The sequence below is a fragment of the Coregonus lavaretus genome (assembly GCF_964263955.1).
Source record: "Coregonus lavaretus genome assembly, chromosome: 8".
NCBI classification, from domain to species: Eukaryota; Metazoa; Chordata; class Actinopteri; order Salmoniformes; family Salmonidae; genus Coregonus; species Coregonus lavaretus.
This window is the reverse complement of record NC_139995.1, coordinates 60,357,336-60,378,869: the sequence shown is the minus strand read 5'-3', so window position 1 is coordinate 60,378,869 and position 21,534 is coordinate 60,357,336. Positions and strand designations below refer to the sequence as shown.

Below are 21,534 nucleotides of genomic sequence, written 5' to 3'. Positions count from 1 at the left end.
ATATACACAGACAGTAGATATACACAGACAGTAGATACACACAGACAGCAGATATACACAGACAGTAGATATACACAGACAGTAGATATACACAGACAGCAGATATACACAGACAGCAGATATACACAGACAGTAGATATACACAAGACAGCAGATATACACAGACAGTAGATATACACAGACAGCCGATATACACAGACAGTAGATATACACAAGACAGCAGATATACACAGACAGTAGATATACACAGACAGTAGATATACACAGACAGTAGATATACACAGACAGCAGATATACACAAGACAGCAGATATACACAGACAGCAGATATACACAGACAGTAGATATACACAGATATACACAGACAGTAGATATACACAAGACAGTAGATATACACATATATACACAGACAGCAGATATACACAGATATACACAGACAGTAGATATACACAGACAGTAGATATACACAGACAGCAGATATACACAGACAGCAGATATACACAGACAGTAGATATACACAGATATACACAGACAGTAGATATACACAGACAGTAGATATACACAGACATACACAGACAGCAGATATACACGGACAGCAGATATACACAGACAGTAGATATACACAGATATACACAGACAGTAGATATACACAGACAGTAGATATACACAGACAGCCGATATACACAGACAGTAGATATACACAAGACAGCAGATATACACAGACAGTAGATATACACAGACAGTAGATATACACAGACAGTAGATATACACAGACAGCAGATATACACAAGACAGCAGATATACACAGACAGCAGATATACACAGACAGTAGATATACACAGATATACACAGACAGTAGATATACACAAGACAGTAGATATACACAGATATACACAGACAGCAGATATACACAGATATACACAGACAGTAGATATACACAGACAGTAGATATACACAGACAGCAGATATACACAGACAGCAGATATACACAGACAGTAGATATACACAGACAGTAGATATACACAGATATACACAGACAGTAGATATACATAGACAGCAGATATACACAGACAGCAGATATACACAGACAGTAGATATACACAAGACAGCAGATATACACAGACAGTAGATATACACAGACAGCCGATATACACAGACAGTAGATATACACAAGACAGCAGATATACACAGACAGTAGATATACACAGACAGTAGATATACACAGACAGTAGATATACACAGACAGCAGATATACACAAGACAGCAGATATACACAGACAGCAGATATACACAGACAGTAGATATACACAGATATACACAGACAGTAGATATACACAAGACAGTAGATATACACAGATATACACAGACAGCAGATATACACAGATATACACAGACAGTAGATATACACAGACAGTAGATATACACAGACAGCAGATATACACAGACAGCAGATATACACAGACAGTAGATATACACAGACAGTAGATATACACAGATATACACAGACAGTAGATATACACAGACAGTAGATATACACAGACATACACAGACAGCAGATATACACGGACAGCAGATATACACAGACAGTAGATATACACAGATATACACAGACAGTAGATATACACAGACAGTAGATATACACAGACAGCAGATATACACAGATATACACAGACAGCAGATATACACAGACAGCAGATATACATAGACAGCAGATATACACAGACAGCAGATATACAGACAGCAGATATACAGACAGTAGATATACACAGACAGCAGATATACAGACAGCAGATATACAGACAGTAGATATACACAGACAGCAGATATACACAAGACAGCAGATATACACGGACAGTAGATATACACAGACAGCAGATATACACAAGACAGCATATATACACAGACAGTAGATATACACAGACAGTAGATATACACAAGACAGTAGATATACACAAGACAGCAGATATACACAGACAGTAGATATACACAGACAGCAGATATACACAGATATACACAGACAGTAGATATACACAGACAGTAGATATACACAGATATACACAGACAGCAGATATACACAGACAGTAGATATACACAGACAGTAGATATACACAGACAGCAGATATACACAGACAGCAGATATACAGACAGTAGATATACACAGACAGTAGATATACACAGATATACACAGACAGTAGATATACACAGACAGTAGATATACACAGACATACACAGACAGTAGATATACACAGATATACACAGACAGTAGATATACACAGACAGCAGATATACACAGATATACACAGACAGATGATATACACAGACAGCAGATATACACAGAGCAGATATACACAGACAGCAGATATACACAGAGCAGATATACACAGACAGCAGATATACACAGACAGCAGATATACACAGAGCAGATATACACAGACAGCAGATATACACAGACAGCAGATATACACAGACAGCAGATATACACAGACAGCAGATATACACAGAGCAGATATACACAGACAGCAGATATACACAGAGCAGATATACACAGACGGCAGATATACACAGACAGCAGATATACACAGATATACACAGACAGCAGATATACACAGACAGCAGATATACACAGAGCAGATATACACAGACAGCAGATATACACAGATATACACAGACAGTAGATATACACAGACAGCAGATATACACAGATATACACAGACAGCAGATATACACAGACAGCAGATATACACAGACAGTAGATATACACAAGACAGCAGATATACACAGACAGTATATATACACAGACAGCAGATATACACAGACAGTAGATATACACAGACAGTAGATATACACAGACAGTAGATATACACAGACAGTAGATATACACAGACAGCAGATATACACAGACAGTAGATATACACAAGACAGCAGATATACACAGACAGTAGATATACACAGACAGTAGATACACACAGACAGCAGATATACACAGACAGTAGATATACACAGACAGTAGATATACACAGACAGCAGATATACACAGTCAGTAGATATACACAGACAGCAGATATACACAGACAGTAGATATACACAGACAGTAGATATACACAGACAGTAGATATACACAGACAGCAGATATACACAGACAGTAGATATACACAAGACAGCAGATATACACAGACAGTAGATATACACAGACAGTAGATACACACAGACAGCAGATATACACAGACAGTAGATATACACAGACAGTAGATATACACAGACAGCAGATATACACAGACAGCAGATATACACAGACAGTAGATATACACAAGACAGCAGATATACACAGACAGTAGATATACACAGACAGCAGATATACACAGACAGTAGATATACACAAGACAGCAGATATACACAGACAGTAGATATACACAGACAGTAGATATACACAAGACAGCAGATATACACAGACAGCAGATATACACAGACAGTAGATATACACAGACAGTAGATATACACAGATATACACAGACAGTAGATATACACAAGACAGTAGATATACACAGATATACACAGACAGCAGATATACACAGATATACACAGACAGTAGATATACACAGACAGTAGATATACACAGACAGCAGATATACACAGACAGCAGATATACACAGACAGTAGATATACACAGACAGTAGATATACACAGATATACACAGACAGTAGATATACACAGACAGTAGATATACACAGACATACACAGACAGCAGATATACACGGACAGCAGATATACACAGACAGTAGATATACACAGATATACACAGACAGTAGATATACACAGACAGTAGATATACACAGACAGCAGATATACACAGATATACACAGACAGCAGATATACACAGACAGCAGATATACATAGACAGCAGATATACACAGACAGCAGATATACAGACAGCAGATATATAGACAGTAGATATACACAGACAGCAGATATACAGACAGCAGATATACAGACAGTAGATATACACAGACAGCAGATATACACAAGACAGCAGATATACACGGACAGTAGATATACACAGACAGCAGATATACACAAGACAGCATATATACACAGACAGTAGATATACACAGACAGTAGATATACACAAGACAGTAGATATACACAAGACAGCAGATATACACAGACAGTAGATATACACAGACAGCAGATATACACAGATATACACAGACAGTAGATATACACAGACAGTAGATATACACAGATATACACAGACAGCAGATATACACAGACAGTAGATATACACAGACAGTAGATATACACAGACAGCAGATATACACAGACAGCAGATATACAGACAGTAGATATACACCGACAGTAGATATACACAGATATACACAGACAGTAGATATACACAGACAGTAGATATACACAGACATACACAGACAGCAGATATACACAGACAGCAGATATACACAGACAGTAGATATACACAGACAGCAGATATACACAGATATACACAGACAGCAGATATACACAGACAGCAGATATACACAGAGCAGATATACACAGACAGCAGATATACACAGAGCAGATATACACAGACAGCAGATATACACAGACAGCAGATATACACAGAGCAGATATACACAGACAGCAGATATACACAGACAGCAGATATACACAGAGCAGATATACACAGACAGCAGATATACACAGACAGCAGATATACACAGAGCATATATACACAGACAGCAGATATACACAGAGCAGATATACACAGACAGCAGATATACACAGACAGCAGATATACACAGATATACACAGACAGCAGATATACACAGACAGCAGATATACACAGAGCAGATATACACAGACAGCAGATATACACAGACAGCAGATATACACAGATATACACAGACAGTAGATATACACAGACAGCAGATATACACAGATATACACAGACAGCAGATATACACTGACAGCAGATATACACACAGTACCAGTCAAAAGTTTGGACACACCTCCTCATTCAAGGGTTTTTCTTTATTTTTTACTATTTTCTACATTGTAGAATAATAGTGAAGACATCAAAACTATGAAATAACACATATGGAATCATGTAGTAACCAAGAAAGTGTTAAACAAATCAAAATATATTTTATATTTAAGATTAGCCACACTTTGCCTTGATGACAGCTTTGCACACTCTTGAAATTCTCTCAACCAGCTTCACCTGGAATGCTTTTCCAACAGTCTTAAAGGAGTTCCCACATATGCTGAGCAGTTGTTGGCTTCTTTTCCTTTACTCCGCAATCCAACTCATCTAATGAAATGTCAGAATAATATTAGAGAGAATGATTTATTTAAGATGTTATTTCTTTCACCACATTCCCAGTGGGTCAGAAGTTTACATACACTCAATTATTATTTGGTAGCATTGCCTTTAAATTGTTTAACTTGGGTCAAATGTTTCGGGTAGCCTTCCACAAGCTTCCCACAATAAGTTGGGTGAAATTTGGCCCATTCCTCCTGACAGAGCTGGTGTAACTGAGTCAGCTTTGTAGGCCTCCTTGCTCGCACACGCTTTTTCAGTTCTGCCCACAAATGTTCTATATGATTGAGGTCAGGGCTTTGTGATGGCCACTCCAATACGTTGACTTTGTTGTCCTTAAGCCATTTTGCCACAACTTTGGAAGTGTGCTTGGGGTCATTGTCCATTTGGAAGACCCATTTGCGACTAAGCTTTAACTTCCTGACTGATGTCTTGAGATGTTGCTTCAATATATCCACATAATTTTCCTTCCTCATGATGCCATCCATTTTGTGAAGTGCACCAGTCCCTCCTGCAGCAAAGCACCCCCACAGCATGATGCTGCCACCCCTGTGCTTCACGGTTGGCATGGTGTTCTTCGTCTTGCAAGCTACCCCCTTTTTCCTCCAAACATAACGATGGTCATTATAGCCAAACAGTTCTATTTTTGTTTCATCAGACCAGAGGACATTTCTCCAAAAAGTACGATCTTTGTCCCCATGTGCAGTTGCAAACCGTAGTCTGGCTTTTTTATGGTGGTTTTGGAGCAGTGGCTTCTTCCTTGCTGAGCGGCTGTAGTGTATTAAGATTATGACTTTGTTAATGTTTTTAAGTGGAACCTGAGAGGATGTTTATTTAGTGTCAGAGGGAATTGTTTTAGTGTGACGCCACATAGGACAGAGAAGTCTGTGTGTTGTAGACAGGGGATTGGACAGTAGAGGGAGCCACCCATATCTTGGGAAAATTATATAAGTACTGGGTTTAAACGAAGAAGAGCAGAGCAGACATTGCAATTTGGGAACCACTGCTCTCCGGGTGATCTGGACACCTGTACCCAGGCTTCTGAGTGGCGCAGTGGTCTAAGGCACTGCATCGCAGTGCTAACTGTGCCACTAGAGATCCTGGTTCGAATCCAGGCTCTGTTGCAGCCGGCCGCAACCGGGAGACTCATGGGCGGCGCACAAGTCGTCCAGGGTAGGGGAGGGAATGGCCGGCAGGGATGTAGCTCAGTTGATAGAGCATGGCGTTTGCAACGCCAGGGTTGTGGGTTCGATTCCCACGGGGGGGCCAGTATAAGAAAAATATATATATATATGTATTCACTAACTGTAAGTCGCTCTGGATAAGAGCGTCTGCTAAATGACTAAAATGTAAATGTACACTTATGCTGAAATCTTGTGATATGAATAAAACGTATGATCAAAGCTCAGTATAAGCGGACTCCTTTGTTTAACAGCATTATTAGCAACATTTGACTCGACACTACAAAATGGCGTCACGAAAAGGGACGGTCTGCGTCTCTCCTGTGTTCCATTCATGGGCGCCAAGCTGACTCTCGTTCCGAAGTCATGGCCAGATAAGGGTGAGTTCCTCACCACTTTGGGCATTTGTTAGTTCGGAGGCTATTTGAGTGTGCGCTGGAGAGATGTACTATTGGGGACCGATGTGTGCTTTGTGTTGCTTTATTGCTGAGAACTGGGGGTCTGGCCTAAACATTCTAAATTTCTTTGCACTGGTAGACAGCGCAAAAGGGGGGAGAGAGCCTATAGAGTGTCTATAGAGATATGTGGCTTGAATAGGAATTCAAGAACAATCGATGGAAGTGAATAAGGCCAAGATATGTATACAAATTAGGGCATTGCGGATCTGGCAAGACCTCAGGGAGGCGATCTTAGGATGGGCCGAAAATCCTGATAACGCGTTAGATGTGTTTTAGGTGAGTCTGGGACTGGAGAGTGGTATATACATTCTATTGCAAGTTATCGCTCAGCTGGTGTTTGACGAAAAATTTGTTTGATGTGACCGCTCATAGAATATCCATAACTCGCGGCAGCATAAAGTTAGGGACAAAGGAAAAGGAATTTGGCGCAATGTAGGTTACATTGCTACATGTTACATGCCACATTTTACATACATGCTACATGCTACATGCTAACATGTGACCTTAGAGGGCCATCGCGATGGAATAAAGCCTCTTAAAGTATGTTTGTGTGTGTAGAATTTAAGTTCTATGCTTTGTGAGCTCTGTTAAATGTTGTTTGGCTATGAGGAGAAAACGGAGTCACAGCGGGACTGTTAACTTTCTGTTTGGCTTGGAGAGAGAGCTGGGAGGGCTCCCTTCCACGGTGAAATCGTATTGGTGAATGAACTGCGCATGCGTGTGATTTTACGACACTAGATTACGACACGTGTAATTTTACGACACTAGAGTGACGTAGGGGTAAATAGGTAAATCCTCTGTTGCACTGTGCTGCGGGGAGACACAGACGGAGGAACAAAGAATTAGACATTTAGAGTCTAATGGTGTATTCTGGTTGTTACATCGGCTGTTGTTTGAAGATGAAACTGTTTTCTTGAGACCTATTGAATTGATAAATGAGAGAGAGATGTTGACGGATTAAAAATAAAAATAATTAAGTAAATAAATAAAATAAAAATGTTATTGAGCTATTTATGCGATTCCTGAGTTAATTCTTAGAGCGAATGTGAACGGAGGAATATTGAATGGTTGAAGTGACTCAGTGATTGCATAAACTACTAAATTCTTGTCTGTTTCTTTGTTCTTTTGTCATATGAGAGACGATAGGACGAGAGGAGAGAGAGAGAAAGAGAGGAGGTGCTGACGTGTACATCACGCGACAGGTGTGACGCGACAGAGGATCGAGTCAAATATCAGGCTAGTGCTGTTCTGTTTACAAAACCTTCCCCTACAGGATATTTGATGTTATGACAATTTGACAGGGGCTTGGCAAAAGACTGATAAAATAAAAATTGCGTATTGGAGTTTTTGTGAATGAGTGGGTTGATTAGAGTTGTGTTGGGAATCGAGTACTGACATTATTCTGTAAAATTAAGATAATTGGGTGCTTATTAAATAATTGGTTTATGAGTACTGTAGTGTTGCTGGATTATAGGTATTTTCTTTTTGGATTGCTCTGAAGTTGTCTACTTTCCTGTACTTTTCCTGATTGAAGGTGGTAAGATAGCCACTAATTGATAAATTAGTAAAATAGGAAATGGAAATAAAAAATTTTTTTTTGATTATTCATACATTTATTGATTAATTGGTTAATTGGGGGAAGAAGAAAATTTTTTGATTAATTATTTTTGAATATTCATATTTTTTATTGATTAGTTTTTGTTATTTAGGAAAGAAAAACATATTTTTTTTGTTTTGGTTTATATTAAAAATTAAAGGGAGGAAGCCATAGGCTATATAGTCTAAAGTAAAATAATTCACAATAAAGGAATATAAAAGAGTTGTTACAATGGGGAAAAAGGATATCAGGACTATGAAGGTAATTACACCTGTTGATATAGTACAAAATAGCAATACCATTAACTAAAGTATTGCGAGGTTATCCGGCAAATGGAACAAAAGTTGGCCTGACATTGAACAACCATGGCCAGTGGAAGGGACTCTTAACCCTGACGTCATCAACATCATGAAAGTGCTTCTGTCAATTCATAAAGCAGTTCAAAAGAAAGGGAAAAAAGGGAACAACTAAAAGAAAAGAGACAAAGAGAGCTGGGGGTTCTTAAGTTGTCCTTCATTCTCAAACAAAAACTGATGAAAGATACCAACGATAAAGCTTCCGGTGATCATTCAGGAGGGTGATTATTGCATCAGAGATGAAGATGAACGAATAATAGAGAGAGGACAAGCAGAAACGACCATAAAAATGAATCCAAACTCCAGAAGTAAGAAAAAACCGAGATGTCTGGAAACTAAGAGAAGAATGAGGTTCGGAAAGATGAAGACAAAGATGAAGACTTGGAGATTAAAGGTGCTTCATATTCAAGAGGATTTTATCCTACAATGATTAGCAAAGAAGAAATAGAAAGAGATATAGACCGATGCGTATCATGCCTGGATAAAGCGAATAATTTAGAAGAGACAAAGAGAACTGGAGGAACAACTCAAGAAGCTGAAGATACAGAAGAGAAGAAGAAACTGCTGAGAAAATGATCCCAAGAATTGGAGGAGAAGAATACATTGAGGCCAAGGAAAGAGAGAAAAGTAAGAAGATGATGGAAGATGATATTTCGAGGACAGAACTTAGAATATAACCTTTTGAAGAATACTGATATGTCAACAACAAGAAAGTGCAGGACCAAGAAACTCTCAGAAAACTCAATCAAATACAACTGGTGAAGAAGAAGAAGGAGAAGAAAAGCTTTGGTTATGAAGAATCAGGGTGAACCAAATCAACAATCACTGCTACAGCTTCAACTGAACAAGGTCAAATGCAATTGTATCAGCCACCAATAGCGGTTCCAGTTGTTCCATATCCACAGCCAGTTTCTGGACAGACACAGAATTGGAGAGGAAGAGGACGAGAAGGCTTAGAAGGAGGAGGAAGGTTTCAGCTACACTTCCAGCAACTTTCAGAAGTGTGTTATAATTGTGGACAGGTTGGTCACTTTACCTGTGAGTGCAATGCGCCAGGAGGAAACAACAGAGGACATTTCTGAGGAAGATAAAGGAGCAAGTGAAGATCACCTGTCCTCCAGGTGAACCCTTAAAGGAGCAAGGATTCTAGAGTGCCTAGAAGATCCGAAGGGGGGTGTCAGCTGATAGCACCGATTTAGGGAGAAGAAGAAAAAATATCCAACAATTGAAGTGAAAATAAAAAGGACTATGAGAAGGAATAGAGGAAAAGCTTTTATCTGTGTTGAGCCTAAAGAGGTTAAACATCTCACTATGTAAAATAAACTAATTAGGATAGGGATTTGAGGGAGTAAAACAGCTGATTACTCTTAAGGAACCAATTGAGATCTGCTATAAAAATCAAAGAGAAATTAAAATACACATACTGGTATCAGAACATATACCTATTGCATTGTTGGGAAGAGATGCATTGTGTAAATTGAACTGTACAATAAGAGGTACACTAGACGGCTGTCTGGTAGAAGATTTTAAAAGAATAGGGTTTTTGGGAATCTATTAGACTGCCTATTAGACAATCTGTCTGAAAAATAAAGTTAAAAGGGGTGACAGTTATTCTTGGTTACATTCCTACACCAAGAGGTGCAAGAGATTTCAAACTTCCCGATCACATATTCTAAAAATTGGTGGTAAAAGGATTTTGTGAATAAATCAGTGGAACAGGTTTTTAAAGGTTAGGAGAAAAGATTAGATTAAAAAAGTTAGGAAAACTAGGGTTGAAGGAACTCTAGGACAGTAAGCTAAGTTTCAATGTTAGTAGGAAGAGAGAGTGACACTAGTGGTGATAAATGGAAATACAAGTAAGGAGTTAAAAGTCTTAGGGAGAATGGATGAAGTAACAACAAGGACATCAACACTTCAGCCTATTATAACAACAGTGAGAAGCAATTTAACTCTTTCAACATTGATAGTTATTAAAGCCATAAATATATCGCATTTGATTACAAGGGAGCAGATAGCTCCAGCACCAATTTTAGAGGAATTTCATAGTCTGGGAAGCCTATCATTGGAGAATAAGTCTAAGAGAGAAGTGGGGATTTTTCCATGGTATGGTGTAAAATTTGGGAAGATCATATTGATAATATTAGCTATACTTTGATTCCAGATAGTTCAGATAATATCACTAGTGTTATAGATGCATTGAAGAATATAAGGGATGCATTTGGTAGATCTGAAGGAGCTGGATGGTCAGTGAAGTCTTGGTTGCAAGATCAGTTAGGCCCAGTGGGAGCAGTGAGGGTTCAAATTTTAATATCAGCTTTGATAGCACTGTGTGTGATGTTTTTCTTTTGTAATTTGTTACTGACCTTTGCGAAAGCTATGATATTGAGATGGGTTGGAGTAGTGATGCCTGGAGACAACACTCAGATGCCGTTGTTGACTGTTCCTGATCTGGATGAAGATGGACAAGTGGGACTGGATGGAGTATTGATGGATAAATATCCTTTTTGATTATTTGATCATTTTTCAAATGTTTTTCAATATTAGTGTGATTTTAGTATGTTGTTATGAATCAAAGGGGGGAAATAGGATAATGTGATTCATATATCATTTTATATCATTTTTTATATTCTTAGTTGATATTGATGTTTTAATTTGAAAGTGTTGTTTTGCAAAAGATACTGTTTGGTCTTTTCTTTTCTTCCAGAAGCATTTGGGGGAATATGTAGAGATTGAAATACTCAAACAAAGACAATATGAAGGGACAATATGAAAGGACAATATGAAGGGACTGGAGGAGATGGAACAAGGAAGGTGTGGAAATGTTCCAATTCCATCATCGAAGATGCATTGGAAGTCGAGACTACGGAGGAGATGAAGTGTAGTGGACTACATTCCAGTGTCTGCAATGAAATATAGACATATTTGCATGTGTAATACATAATTTGTGTCATATTCTTAGGTATTAATTTTTGTAGAATGATATTTGATGTTATTGAATACATGTGGGGATCTTAGATGTTTTTGTTTATTTCGTGGAAGCTTAGGGACATGGAGTCTAGGCAGGGATAGAGATAATCCACCGTAGGGTCCGATGGGTCGACCAGCCTTAGTGTGGATATTTTTTGGATAGTATTTTGTTTGCAGGGGCTTACATGTGTATTTAATTGCATCATAGTTTCAAATGCATTGATAAAGATTTATGAATTGATCTGGAGTACCTAGGTGGTTGCCTGGGGCAGAGGGGCCGTGAGAGAATTTTACTGTCTTGATTGATGGATGGATATTTGGAAAGAAGGCTGCCAGACAGATTTTTCGCTCTCACACTTCATAAAGATTTGTTCATATTTCATAGTAATGTATTCACACTCCATAAAGATTTGTTCATATTTCATAGTAATGTATTCACACTTCATAAAGATTTGTTCATATTTCATAGTAATTAGGGGTGTAACGATTCGTTTTAACAACGATTCGATTTGTATCACGATTCGTGGTTGTCGATACGATTCAAGGACGATATTGGTTCATTTAGAACGATACGATCCGAAACGATTCAGTGACTTGAAATCGATTCAGTAACCTTTTAGCCAAAAATTCAACCAGTGTGACTGAAATAAATACCTGGTAACCAGTTGCATTTTAATGGCTGGCAATAGTCTTTATATTTTTAACAGTGTTTCATGCCTCCATGCAGACCATCAGATATTATGAAACTTACCCAGTTCCACAAAGGAGATCCCATTTTCTTCACTTCGCTTTATTCAGTGCAGCAGTTTTTTTTGCTCTAGCATCGCTCACCCATCAGCGGGGAGTTACGAGCCAAGTTGCAGTCTGCTGAATTTTGGGGGCTGCTTTTTGATGGATCTGATGTTTAGCTTTATGGAAAGAGAAAAATATTAAACAGAGCTTGCCGCTGTTCTTCATTCAGCTTGTCTCGCCATCTGGCAAGTGACCGACTGGACATTTATTCTCGGCTAGCTTTTAGCAATGGCTTGCGCCACATTCGTGTGCTCCTTGCTCTTTTCATGTTTGTCAAATAAAGGATGGTTGAAATTCTTTGAGCCTTTATAAAATGCACATGTTTTGTCTGCTAGATGTGGATTTGAGCGGCAAATCTTGCACCACATTTCAGTGCGCTCATCGTTAAGTATTTTCTTCGGCTCTGGCTCCAGTTGGCGTTTCTTTGTAGGTGGCGAAACGCCAAAGAAGCTGCTTAATGTCTGTTGCTTTTTGGACATCCCTGACAGTAGTTGACAAGCAACATGTCATGTGTAAGGTTAGATGAGAAGATCGGTCAAGTACGCAAAGGCGCGTAGTAACACAAGTGGCATTACGCATTCCTGATTTTTGTCGCGCTTGCGTATCTGCGTACCAGTTATGTGCACCCCTGCATATAAAGTCTGACGTGCTTAAATCAAATGGGTTATTTCCTAGTATCGATACAATCGATTTATTACATTTTAAAACGATGTTAGATCGATATATGTTGTCCAAAAGGCCAACTCGCCGAGCACAGATCGATGTAGTTGGATCATATGAATATAAATCGATACATCAATGTAGTAGATGGATCGTTACACCCCTAATAGTAATGTATTCACACTTCATAAAGATTTGTTCATATTTCATAGAAAGGTATTTACACTCCAGAGGAAAATGTTTTTGGTTTATTGTTAAAGATACTCAATAAGATAAATTGTTACTTGTCATAATCCTATTCTTTTTGTTTTCGAGACTTTTAGTTAGTCTCGAAGGGGGGAATGTAGTGTATTAAGATTATGACTTTGTTAGTGTTTTTATGTGGAACCTGAGAGGATGTTTATTTAGTGTCAGAGGGATTTGTTTTAGTGTGATGCCACATAGGACAGAGAAGTCTGTGTGTTGTAGACAGGGGATTGGACAGTAGAGGGAGCCACCCATATCTTGGGAAAATTATAAGTACTGGGTTTAAACGAAGAAGAGCAGAGCAGACATTGCAATTTGGGAACCACTGCTCTCCGGGTGATCTGGACACCTGTACACTTATGCTGAAATCTTGTGATATGAATAAAACTTATGATCAAAGCTCAGTATAAGCGGACTCCTTTGTTTAACAGCATTATTAGCAACATTTGACTCGACACTTCACGGCCTTTCAGGTTATGTTGATATAGGACTCGTTTTACTGTGGAAATAGATACCTTTGTATCTGTTTCCTCCAGCATCTTCAAAAGGTCCTTTGCTGTTCTGGGATTGATTTGCACTTTTCGCACCAAAGTACGTTAATCTCTAGGAGACAGAACGCGTCTCCTTCCTGAGCGGTATGACGGCTGCGTGGTCCCATGGAGTTTATACTTGCGTACTATTGTTTGTACAGATGAACCTGGTACCTTCAGGCGTTTGGAAATTGCTCCCAAGGATGAACCAGACTTGTGGAGGTCTACCATTTTTTTCTGAGGCCTTAGCTGATTTATTTTGATTTTCCCATGATGTCAAGCAAAGAGGCACTGAGTTTGAAGGTAGGTCTTGAAATACATCCACACGTACACCTCCAATTGACTCAAATGATGTCAATTAGCCTATCAGAAGCATTTAAAGCCATGACATCATTTTCTGGAATTTCCCAAGCTGTTTAAAGGCACAGTCAACTTAGTGTATGTAAAATTCTGACCCACTGGAATTGTGATACAATGACCGGTTGCATCACTGCTTGGTATGGCAACTGCTTGGCATCCGACCACAAGGCACTACAGAGGGTAGTGCGTACGGCCCAGTACATCACTGGGGCCAAGCTTCCTGCCATCCAGGACCTCTATACCAGGCGGTGTCAGAGGAAGGCCCTAAAAATGGTTGAAGACTCCAGCCACCCAAGTCATAGACTGTTCTCTCTGCTACCGCACGGCAAGCGGTACCGGAGCGCCAAGTCTGGGACCAAAATGCTTCTGAACAGCTTCTACCCCCAAGCCATAAGACCGCTTAACAGTTAATCAAAAGGCTACCCGGACTATTTGCATTAACTCCCCCTTTTTTTTGCACTGACATTCTGGCACTGGCTCTATCTACACTCACTGGACTCTCCCCACACACTCACACTGACATTCCAACAGACATTTACATATACACACACACACACACTCACATGCGTATTGACGCCACACACACATACACACACTCTTCACATACTCTGCTGCTACTCTGTTTATTATCTATCCTGATTGGCTAGTCACTTTTACTTATACCTCAACTACCTCGCACCCCTGCACATTGATTCAGTACCGGCACTCCCTGTATATAGCCTCATTATTGTTATTTTATTGTGTTCCTATACTGAACAAAAATATAAATGCAACATGAAAGTGTTGGTCCCATTTTTCATGAGCTGAAATAAAAGATCCCAGAAATTGGCATATCAAGAAGCTGATTAAACAGCATGATCATTACACAGGTGCACCTTGTGCTGGGGACAGTAACAGGCCACTCTAAAATGTGCAATTTTGTCACACAACACAATGCCACAGATGTCTCAAGTGTTGAGGGAGCGTGCAATTGGCATGCTGACTGCAGGAAGTCCACCAGAGCTGTTGCCAGATAATTAAAAGTTAATTTCTCTACCATAAGCCGCCTCCAACGTTGTTTTAGAGAATTTGGCAGTACGTTCACCAGCCTCACAACCGCAGACCACGTGTAACCACACCAGCCCAGGACCTCCACATCTGGCTTCTTCACCTGCGGGATCGTCTGAGACCAGCCACCCGGACAGCTGATGAAACTGAGGAGTATTTCTGTCTGTAATAAAGCCCTTTTGTGGTGAAAAACTCATTCTGATTGGCTGGGCTTGGCTCCCCAGTGGCTGGGCCTGGCTCCCAAGTGGGTGGGCCTTTGCCCTCCCAGGCCCAACCATGGCTGCACCCCTGCCCAGTCATGTGAAATCCACAGATTAGGTCCTAATTTATTTATTTCAATTGACTGATTTCCTTATATGAACTGTAACTCAGAAAAAGCGTTGAAATTGCTGCATGTTGCATTTATATTTTTGTTCAGTATATATCCTCTTTTTTTTTTGCTAATCTTCTCTTACTTTTGAACTCTGCATTGTTGGTTAAGGGCTCGCCAGTCAGCATTTCACTGTAAAGTCTACACCTGTTGTATTCGGCGCATGTGACAAATACGATTTGATTTGCGTAGGAGCCTGTTCGGTTCCTCTCCCAAAAATGTACCCACATTGGACCAGTGGATAGCAGGTCTGACTATGGGCAGGGAGACCCACAAGGTGCGTGACACTGTTGCCATTCGCAATAAAATCACTAAGTTATAATACACTTATTTAACACGTAGGAAGATTATTACCTGTGTAGTGCTCTGTCAGGTGGAGTTCATGGATAATACACTTATTTAACACGTAGGAAGATTATTACCTGTGTAGTGCTCTGTCAGGTGGAGTTCATGGATAATACACTTATTTAACACGTAGGAAGATTATTACCTGTGTAGTGCTCTGTCAGGTGGAGTTCATGGATAATACACTTATTTAACACGTAGGAAGATTATTACCTGTGTAGTGCTCTGTCGGGTGGAGTTCATGGATAAGTAGTTGGAGAGGAGAAGGGACAGATGTTTCTGGCCAGAGGGGGTGTACATTTGACATTTTAGTCATTTAGCAGACGCTCTTATCCAGAGCGACTTACAGTTAGTGAGTGCATACATTTTCATACTGGCCCCCCGTGGGAAACGAACCCACAACCCTGGCGTTGCAAGGGCCATGCTCTACCAACTGAGCTACAGGGGACTATGAAGGGACAGATGTTTGTGTGTCTGTGTGATTCAGCTCCTATGAAGTTTGTAATGTGAATGAGACAGGACTTTATAATCATTGTTTTGGCAGATTAAGTAGTAGACAAACATTGTAATCAAATAAATAACCAGCACATTCCGTACATTTTACATTTTAGTCATTTAGCAGACACTCTTATCCAGAGCAACTTACAGTAAAAAATAATCATACTGGCCCCCCGTGGGAATCGAACCCACAACCCTGGCATTGCAAACGCCACGCTCTACCAACTGAGCTACATCCCTGCCGGCCATTCCCTCCCCTACCCTGGACGATGCTGGGCCAATTGTGCGCCGCCCCATGGGTCTCCCGGTCGCGGCCGGATACGACGTACCCTGTTATCGTTAGGGTAGTGGTATTTGCTGGCTACCAGAGTTTACTCCAACCCCACTGTCATTACGGGAGGGGTGTGTTTGTCTACAATTCTAGCTGCCAAAAAATGTGTCCACTATATGTCAAAGAAACCCACACACACCTTCCCCCAGGACCAGGTTTGTAGAACACCCCTAGCCTCCACTAGGTGACAGTATGCGCCATATGTTAGAAGAGGTTTACCATTGAGTAAAAAAAAAGAAGTTGTTGCTGCGTAAAACAGTGAGTACTATCGTGGAAATTATCTGAATTCGTGATAAAGTCGTGGTAAACTAATTTCTTGAGGTGAATGAGATGATCATTTTTAAAAAAAGTATGACTGTTCAGCCCTCTTTAACGTTCATAGTAAAGATTATGCAATAAACATAATCGAAACTGCTACTCTGAAAACGGAAGCTACTGGTTGCTTGGTTGGTGAATTAGCCATTTGACGTTACAGATCACCGCTTTCGCTTCACTAGCTAGCTACACGTACAGCGGACTACTCGTCCACTCATTCTCTGGGCCCTATGTTAAACTATTTGACTACCGCCTCCAGATTATTTCTCCGAAACACCGTGCCCATCTCGTCGAGGGGTAACTACAACATCATCTGTCGGTTTTACAGGAGAATGGATCGAGCCGTGGTAAGATGTGTCCCTTGGGAATCCAAACTCACCATTTCCTTCGTCCTTGACGGGAGCAACAAACAAATGCTCAGGGACCAGACGGAGGAGCTAGGCAAAGCTCTGGCACGGATCGCTAACAGTATCATCAAGGGCCAGGGCAAAGCTAAGAAATCCAAGAAAAACAAAGGCGCGCCCACGGACGCCCAGGAGCCCGCTACAGCGGTGAGGCTGTACTACAACGGAGACTTTGTGGCAGGGGATGCTATAAACTCCGATGCCTGGCAGGATGGGGCAGTTTTACACGTGGGTGACAGTAAGTACACGGTGGAGAGGAACCCTCCCACATTCACCACGGCAGAGCTGCCCGCTTCTCTCCTGGCCGGGTTTCCCGTGTGCCCGAAGCTCAAGATAGAATTTGGGGATTTGAAAGACTGTCGGTTTAAATGGTTCAAGGAGAGCAAGTCGGGTGCAGGTGACGAGGAGCGTCGAGGAGAGACTGATTGGACCGAGGCGGGGAGCGAACGGGTGTTCATCCCTTCAAATATGGACATTGGCTCCAAGCTTAAACTGACATGCACGCCGGGAGATGGAAAAAGGTGTGGGATGGACAAGGAGTTAATAACCATCGGTACAGTCGAGGCAGGGCCTGGCACGTGTACCTTTGACAACAGACACATGTACACCAACAAGGTGACAGATGACACCGCCATCAGAGTAGTGTCATACAACATCTTAGCTGACGTTTACGCACAAACGGACCTCTCCAAAACCGTCCTGTACCCGTATTGCACCCCCTATGCGTTGGAACTGGACTACAGACAAAGTCTGATAAAAAAAGAACTGTCCGGCTATAACGCTGACATCATCTGCCTTCAGGAGGTGGATAAGAACGTGTTCGCCGACAGTCTGTCTCCGGCCCTGGACGCGTTCGGCTTCGACGGGGTCTTCAGGATTAAGGAGAAGCAGCACGAAGGCTTGGCCACCTACTACAGGAGGTCGAAGTTTAAACTGCTCAGTCAACACGACATAATGCTGAGTGAAGCTCTGACGTCAGACCCGATCCACGAAGAACTGTTGGACAGAGTGAGCAGCAACCCTGCCTTGAAGGAGAAGGTGGTGCAAAGATCTACCACACTACAGGTAGAGTAATGGGGGGTGTGTTGGCTCCGGCTGTAACTAGGATCTGCTGGGATCCGAGGCCCTTTGGGATCTAGCTACAATCGGAGCTAGGCGTGTGTGTGTGTGTGTGTGTGTGGCTAGGCTAATTGACATGTGTGTGCTCTCTCCCCTCAGTTTGGCTCTGCTTGGCTGAAACCTTATTTTCTCCTTTGTAGGTGAGTGTCCTTCAGTGTCTGAATGATCCGTCTAAGAAGATCTGTGTTGCCAACACCCACCTCTACTGGCATCCCAAAGGTAAAGTGTTATTGTATCAGCAATGCGTTACTACCCTTAGCCCTAGTTACAGTCTACATTATTACAGGAGCCCAGAGTTGTTTCTCATCAAGTAACATGGTTAGGTAAAACTCTGGGCCTTAGCTATGCAGCACAGCATGACCTGTTTCACACCACTGAGCCGAGCTGGACTGTTTGCACATCCACCATAGTTGCTGGAACCATGCTGAAAACTAAATATCCAAGCCAACCTATCACTGGAACCATGCTGAAAACTAAATATCCAAACCAACCTATCACGGTTTAAGTTGGCACACTAGTGTGAATCAAGTACATATTCCAGCCATAAACATATTCCATTGTTATAACGGTTTAACGGTTCTATATCCTCACCACAGGTGGGAATGTGCGTCTGGTCCAGATGTCCGTAGCTCTGAAACAGCTGCAGCAGGTGATCACCCAGAGTTACCCTGACGCCTCGCTCCTCTTCTCCGGAGACTTCAACAGCACCCCGTCCTCAGGGGTTTTCCAGCTGGTGAGCCAGGGAGCTCTGCCCAGCACCCACCCAGACTGGAGCTCCAACGGGCCGGACGAGCTCTGCCCCATGGAGGTCTCCAACCCCTTCCAGCTGAGTAGCGCCTGCGGGGAGCCGGCCTATACTAACTACGTAGGGGGCTTCCACGGATGCCTGGACTATATCTTCATGGATCCACGGGTGCTGCAGGTGGAACAGATGATCCCTCTGCCCAGCCACCAGGAGATCACTACCTGTCAGGCCCTGCCCAGCGTCTCACACCCCTCTGATCACATAGCACTGGTCTGTGACCTCAGGTGGAAGTGAAGCAAAGCTATCTCCCCTGTATACAGCGGTCTGTGCCTGATCCACCCCAGGGTCTCAGACTGGTGCCGTTTCTCAACCAGGAGCGGTCCCAATCACATCTCCTTTCTCCTGAAGTGTAAACTTGTTCATCACTTCCCACAAATCTAAAAGCGTTAGATTGGCGGAGGGTAGGGGGGTACTGGGAGATTACGCCATATTTCTGTTACCAGTCATTTCCTTTTAAATCAGTGAAGGGAAGTGAACCAGTGCACACTTTGGGAGAATGGAGAGATAATTGGGACATGGCCCATGTCTGTCTCTATATCAGGGCCCCTACATTGTGTTTCTAAACCATGTCCCTATATCAGGGCCCCTACATTGTGTTTCTAAACCATGTCTCTATATCAGGGCCCCTACATTGTGTTTCTAAACCATGTCCCTATATCAGGGCCCCTACATTGTGTTTCTAAACCATGTCCCTATATCAGGGCCCCTACATTGTGTTTCTAAACCATGTCTCTATATCAGGGCCCCTACATTGTGTTTCAGGGTTCTGACCAACTAGTACATCTCTTAAATGAAACCGATCACTCTGGGAACTGAAATAGCAGTGAGCAGCCTCCCTGAGACCAGGGCCCATATTCAGAAAGCATCTCAGAGTAGGAGCGCTGATCTAGGATAGGTTTTCCCTTTGGGGGGGGCTGATCCTGGACCAGTACTCCTACTCTGAGATGCTTTCTGAATACGTGCCCAGTGCTTGGGAAACCAACCAGGCCTCCGAGATGCTTTCTGAATACGTGCCCAGTGCTTGAGAAACCAACCAGGCCTCCGAGATGCTTTCTGAATACGTGCCCAGTGCTTGGGAAACCAACCAGGCCTCCGAGATGCTTTCTGAATACGTGCCCAGTGCTTGAGAAACCAACCAGGCCTCCGAGATGCTTTCTGAATACGTGCCCAGTGCTTGGGAAACCAACCAGGCCTCAGAGATGCTTTCTGAATACGTGCCCAGTGCTTGAGAAACCAACCAGGCCTCCGAGATGCTTTCTGAATACGTGCCCAGTGCTTGGGAAACCAACCAGGCCTCAGAGATGCTTTCTGAATACGTGCCCAGTGCTTGGGAAACCAACCAGGCCTCAGAGATGCTTTCTGAATACGTGCCCAGTGCTTGGGAAACCGACCAGGCCTCCGAGATGCTTTCTGAATACGTGCCCAGTGCTTGAGAAACCAACCAGGCCTCCGAGATGCTTTCTGAATACGTGCCCAGTGCTTGGGAAACCAACCAGGCCTCCGAGATGCTTTCTGTGGAGGATCAGTTTATTAACAGTGTGCTGAGTAATGAAATGGTTTGTTCTTCATTATATTCTCCAACCAACCAGTTGATCCATGAATGACTGCTATTTCTCATACAGACCCTTTGATTATTCATGTGTAATTGAATAAAGATGAGTCTTGCTCTCCGCCAGACAAACCCAGTAATGATGGAAACGCTTGTGTTGCTTCTGAATTGAGTTCCTTTCATCTGCACTGTGATCGGATCACAAAGAAAAACCACTGCAGATACAATTATACATTACTTTATTGCTTACATTAATTCAGTGATAATATAAACTTTTCATTCTACAATAAATTA

At 41.7% G+C, this 21,534-nt stretch overlaps 1 protein-coding gene across 1 annotated transcript; it reads left to right on the top strand.

The window, feature by feature from the left end:
- The first annotated feature begins 17,553 nt into the window (after positions 1-17,553).
- pde12 (phosphodiesterase 12) lies at positions 17,554-21,384 on the top strand. The gene is made up of 3 exons (XM_084167799.1): positions 17,554-18,832; positions 19,027-19,105; positions 19,483-21,384. Exons 1-3 carry the CDS (start codon positions 17,594-17,596, stop codon positions 19,923-19,925), a joined length of 1,761 nt encoding a protein of 586 aa, XP_084023925.1. The 5' UTR covers positions 17,554-17,593; the 3' UTR covers positions 19,926-21,384.
- Positions 21,385-21,534: the final 150 nt, after the last annotated feature.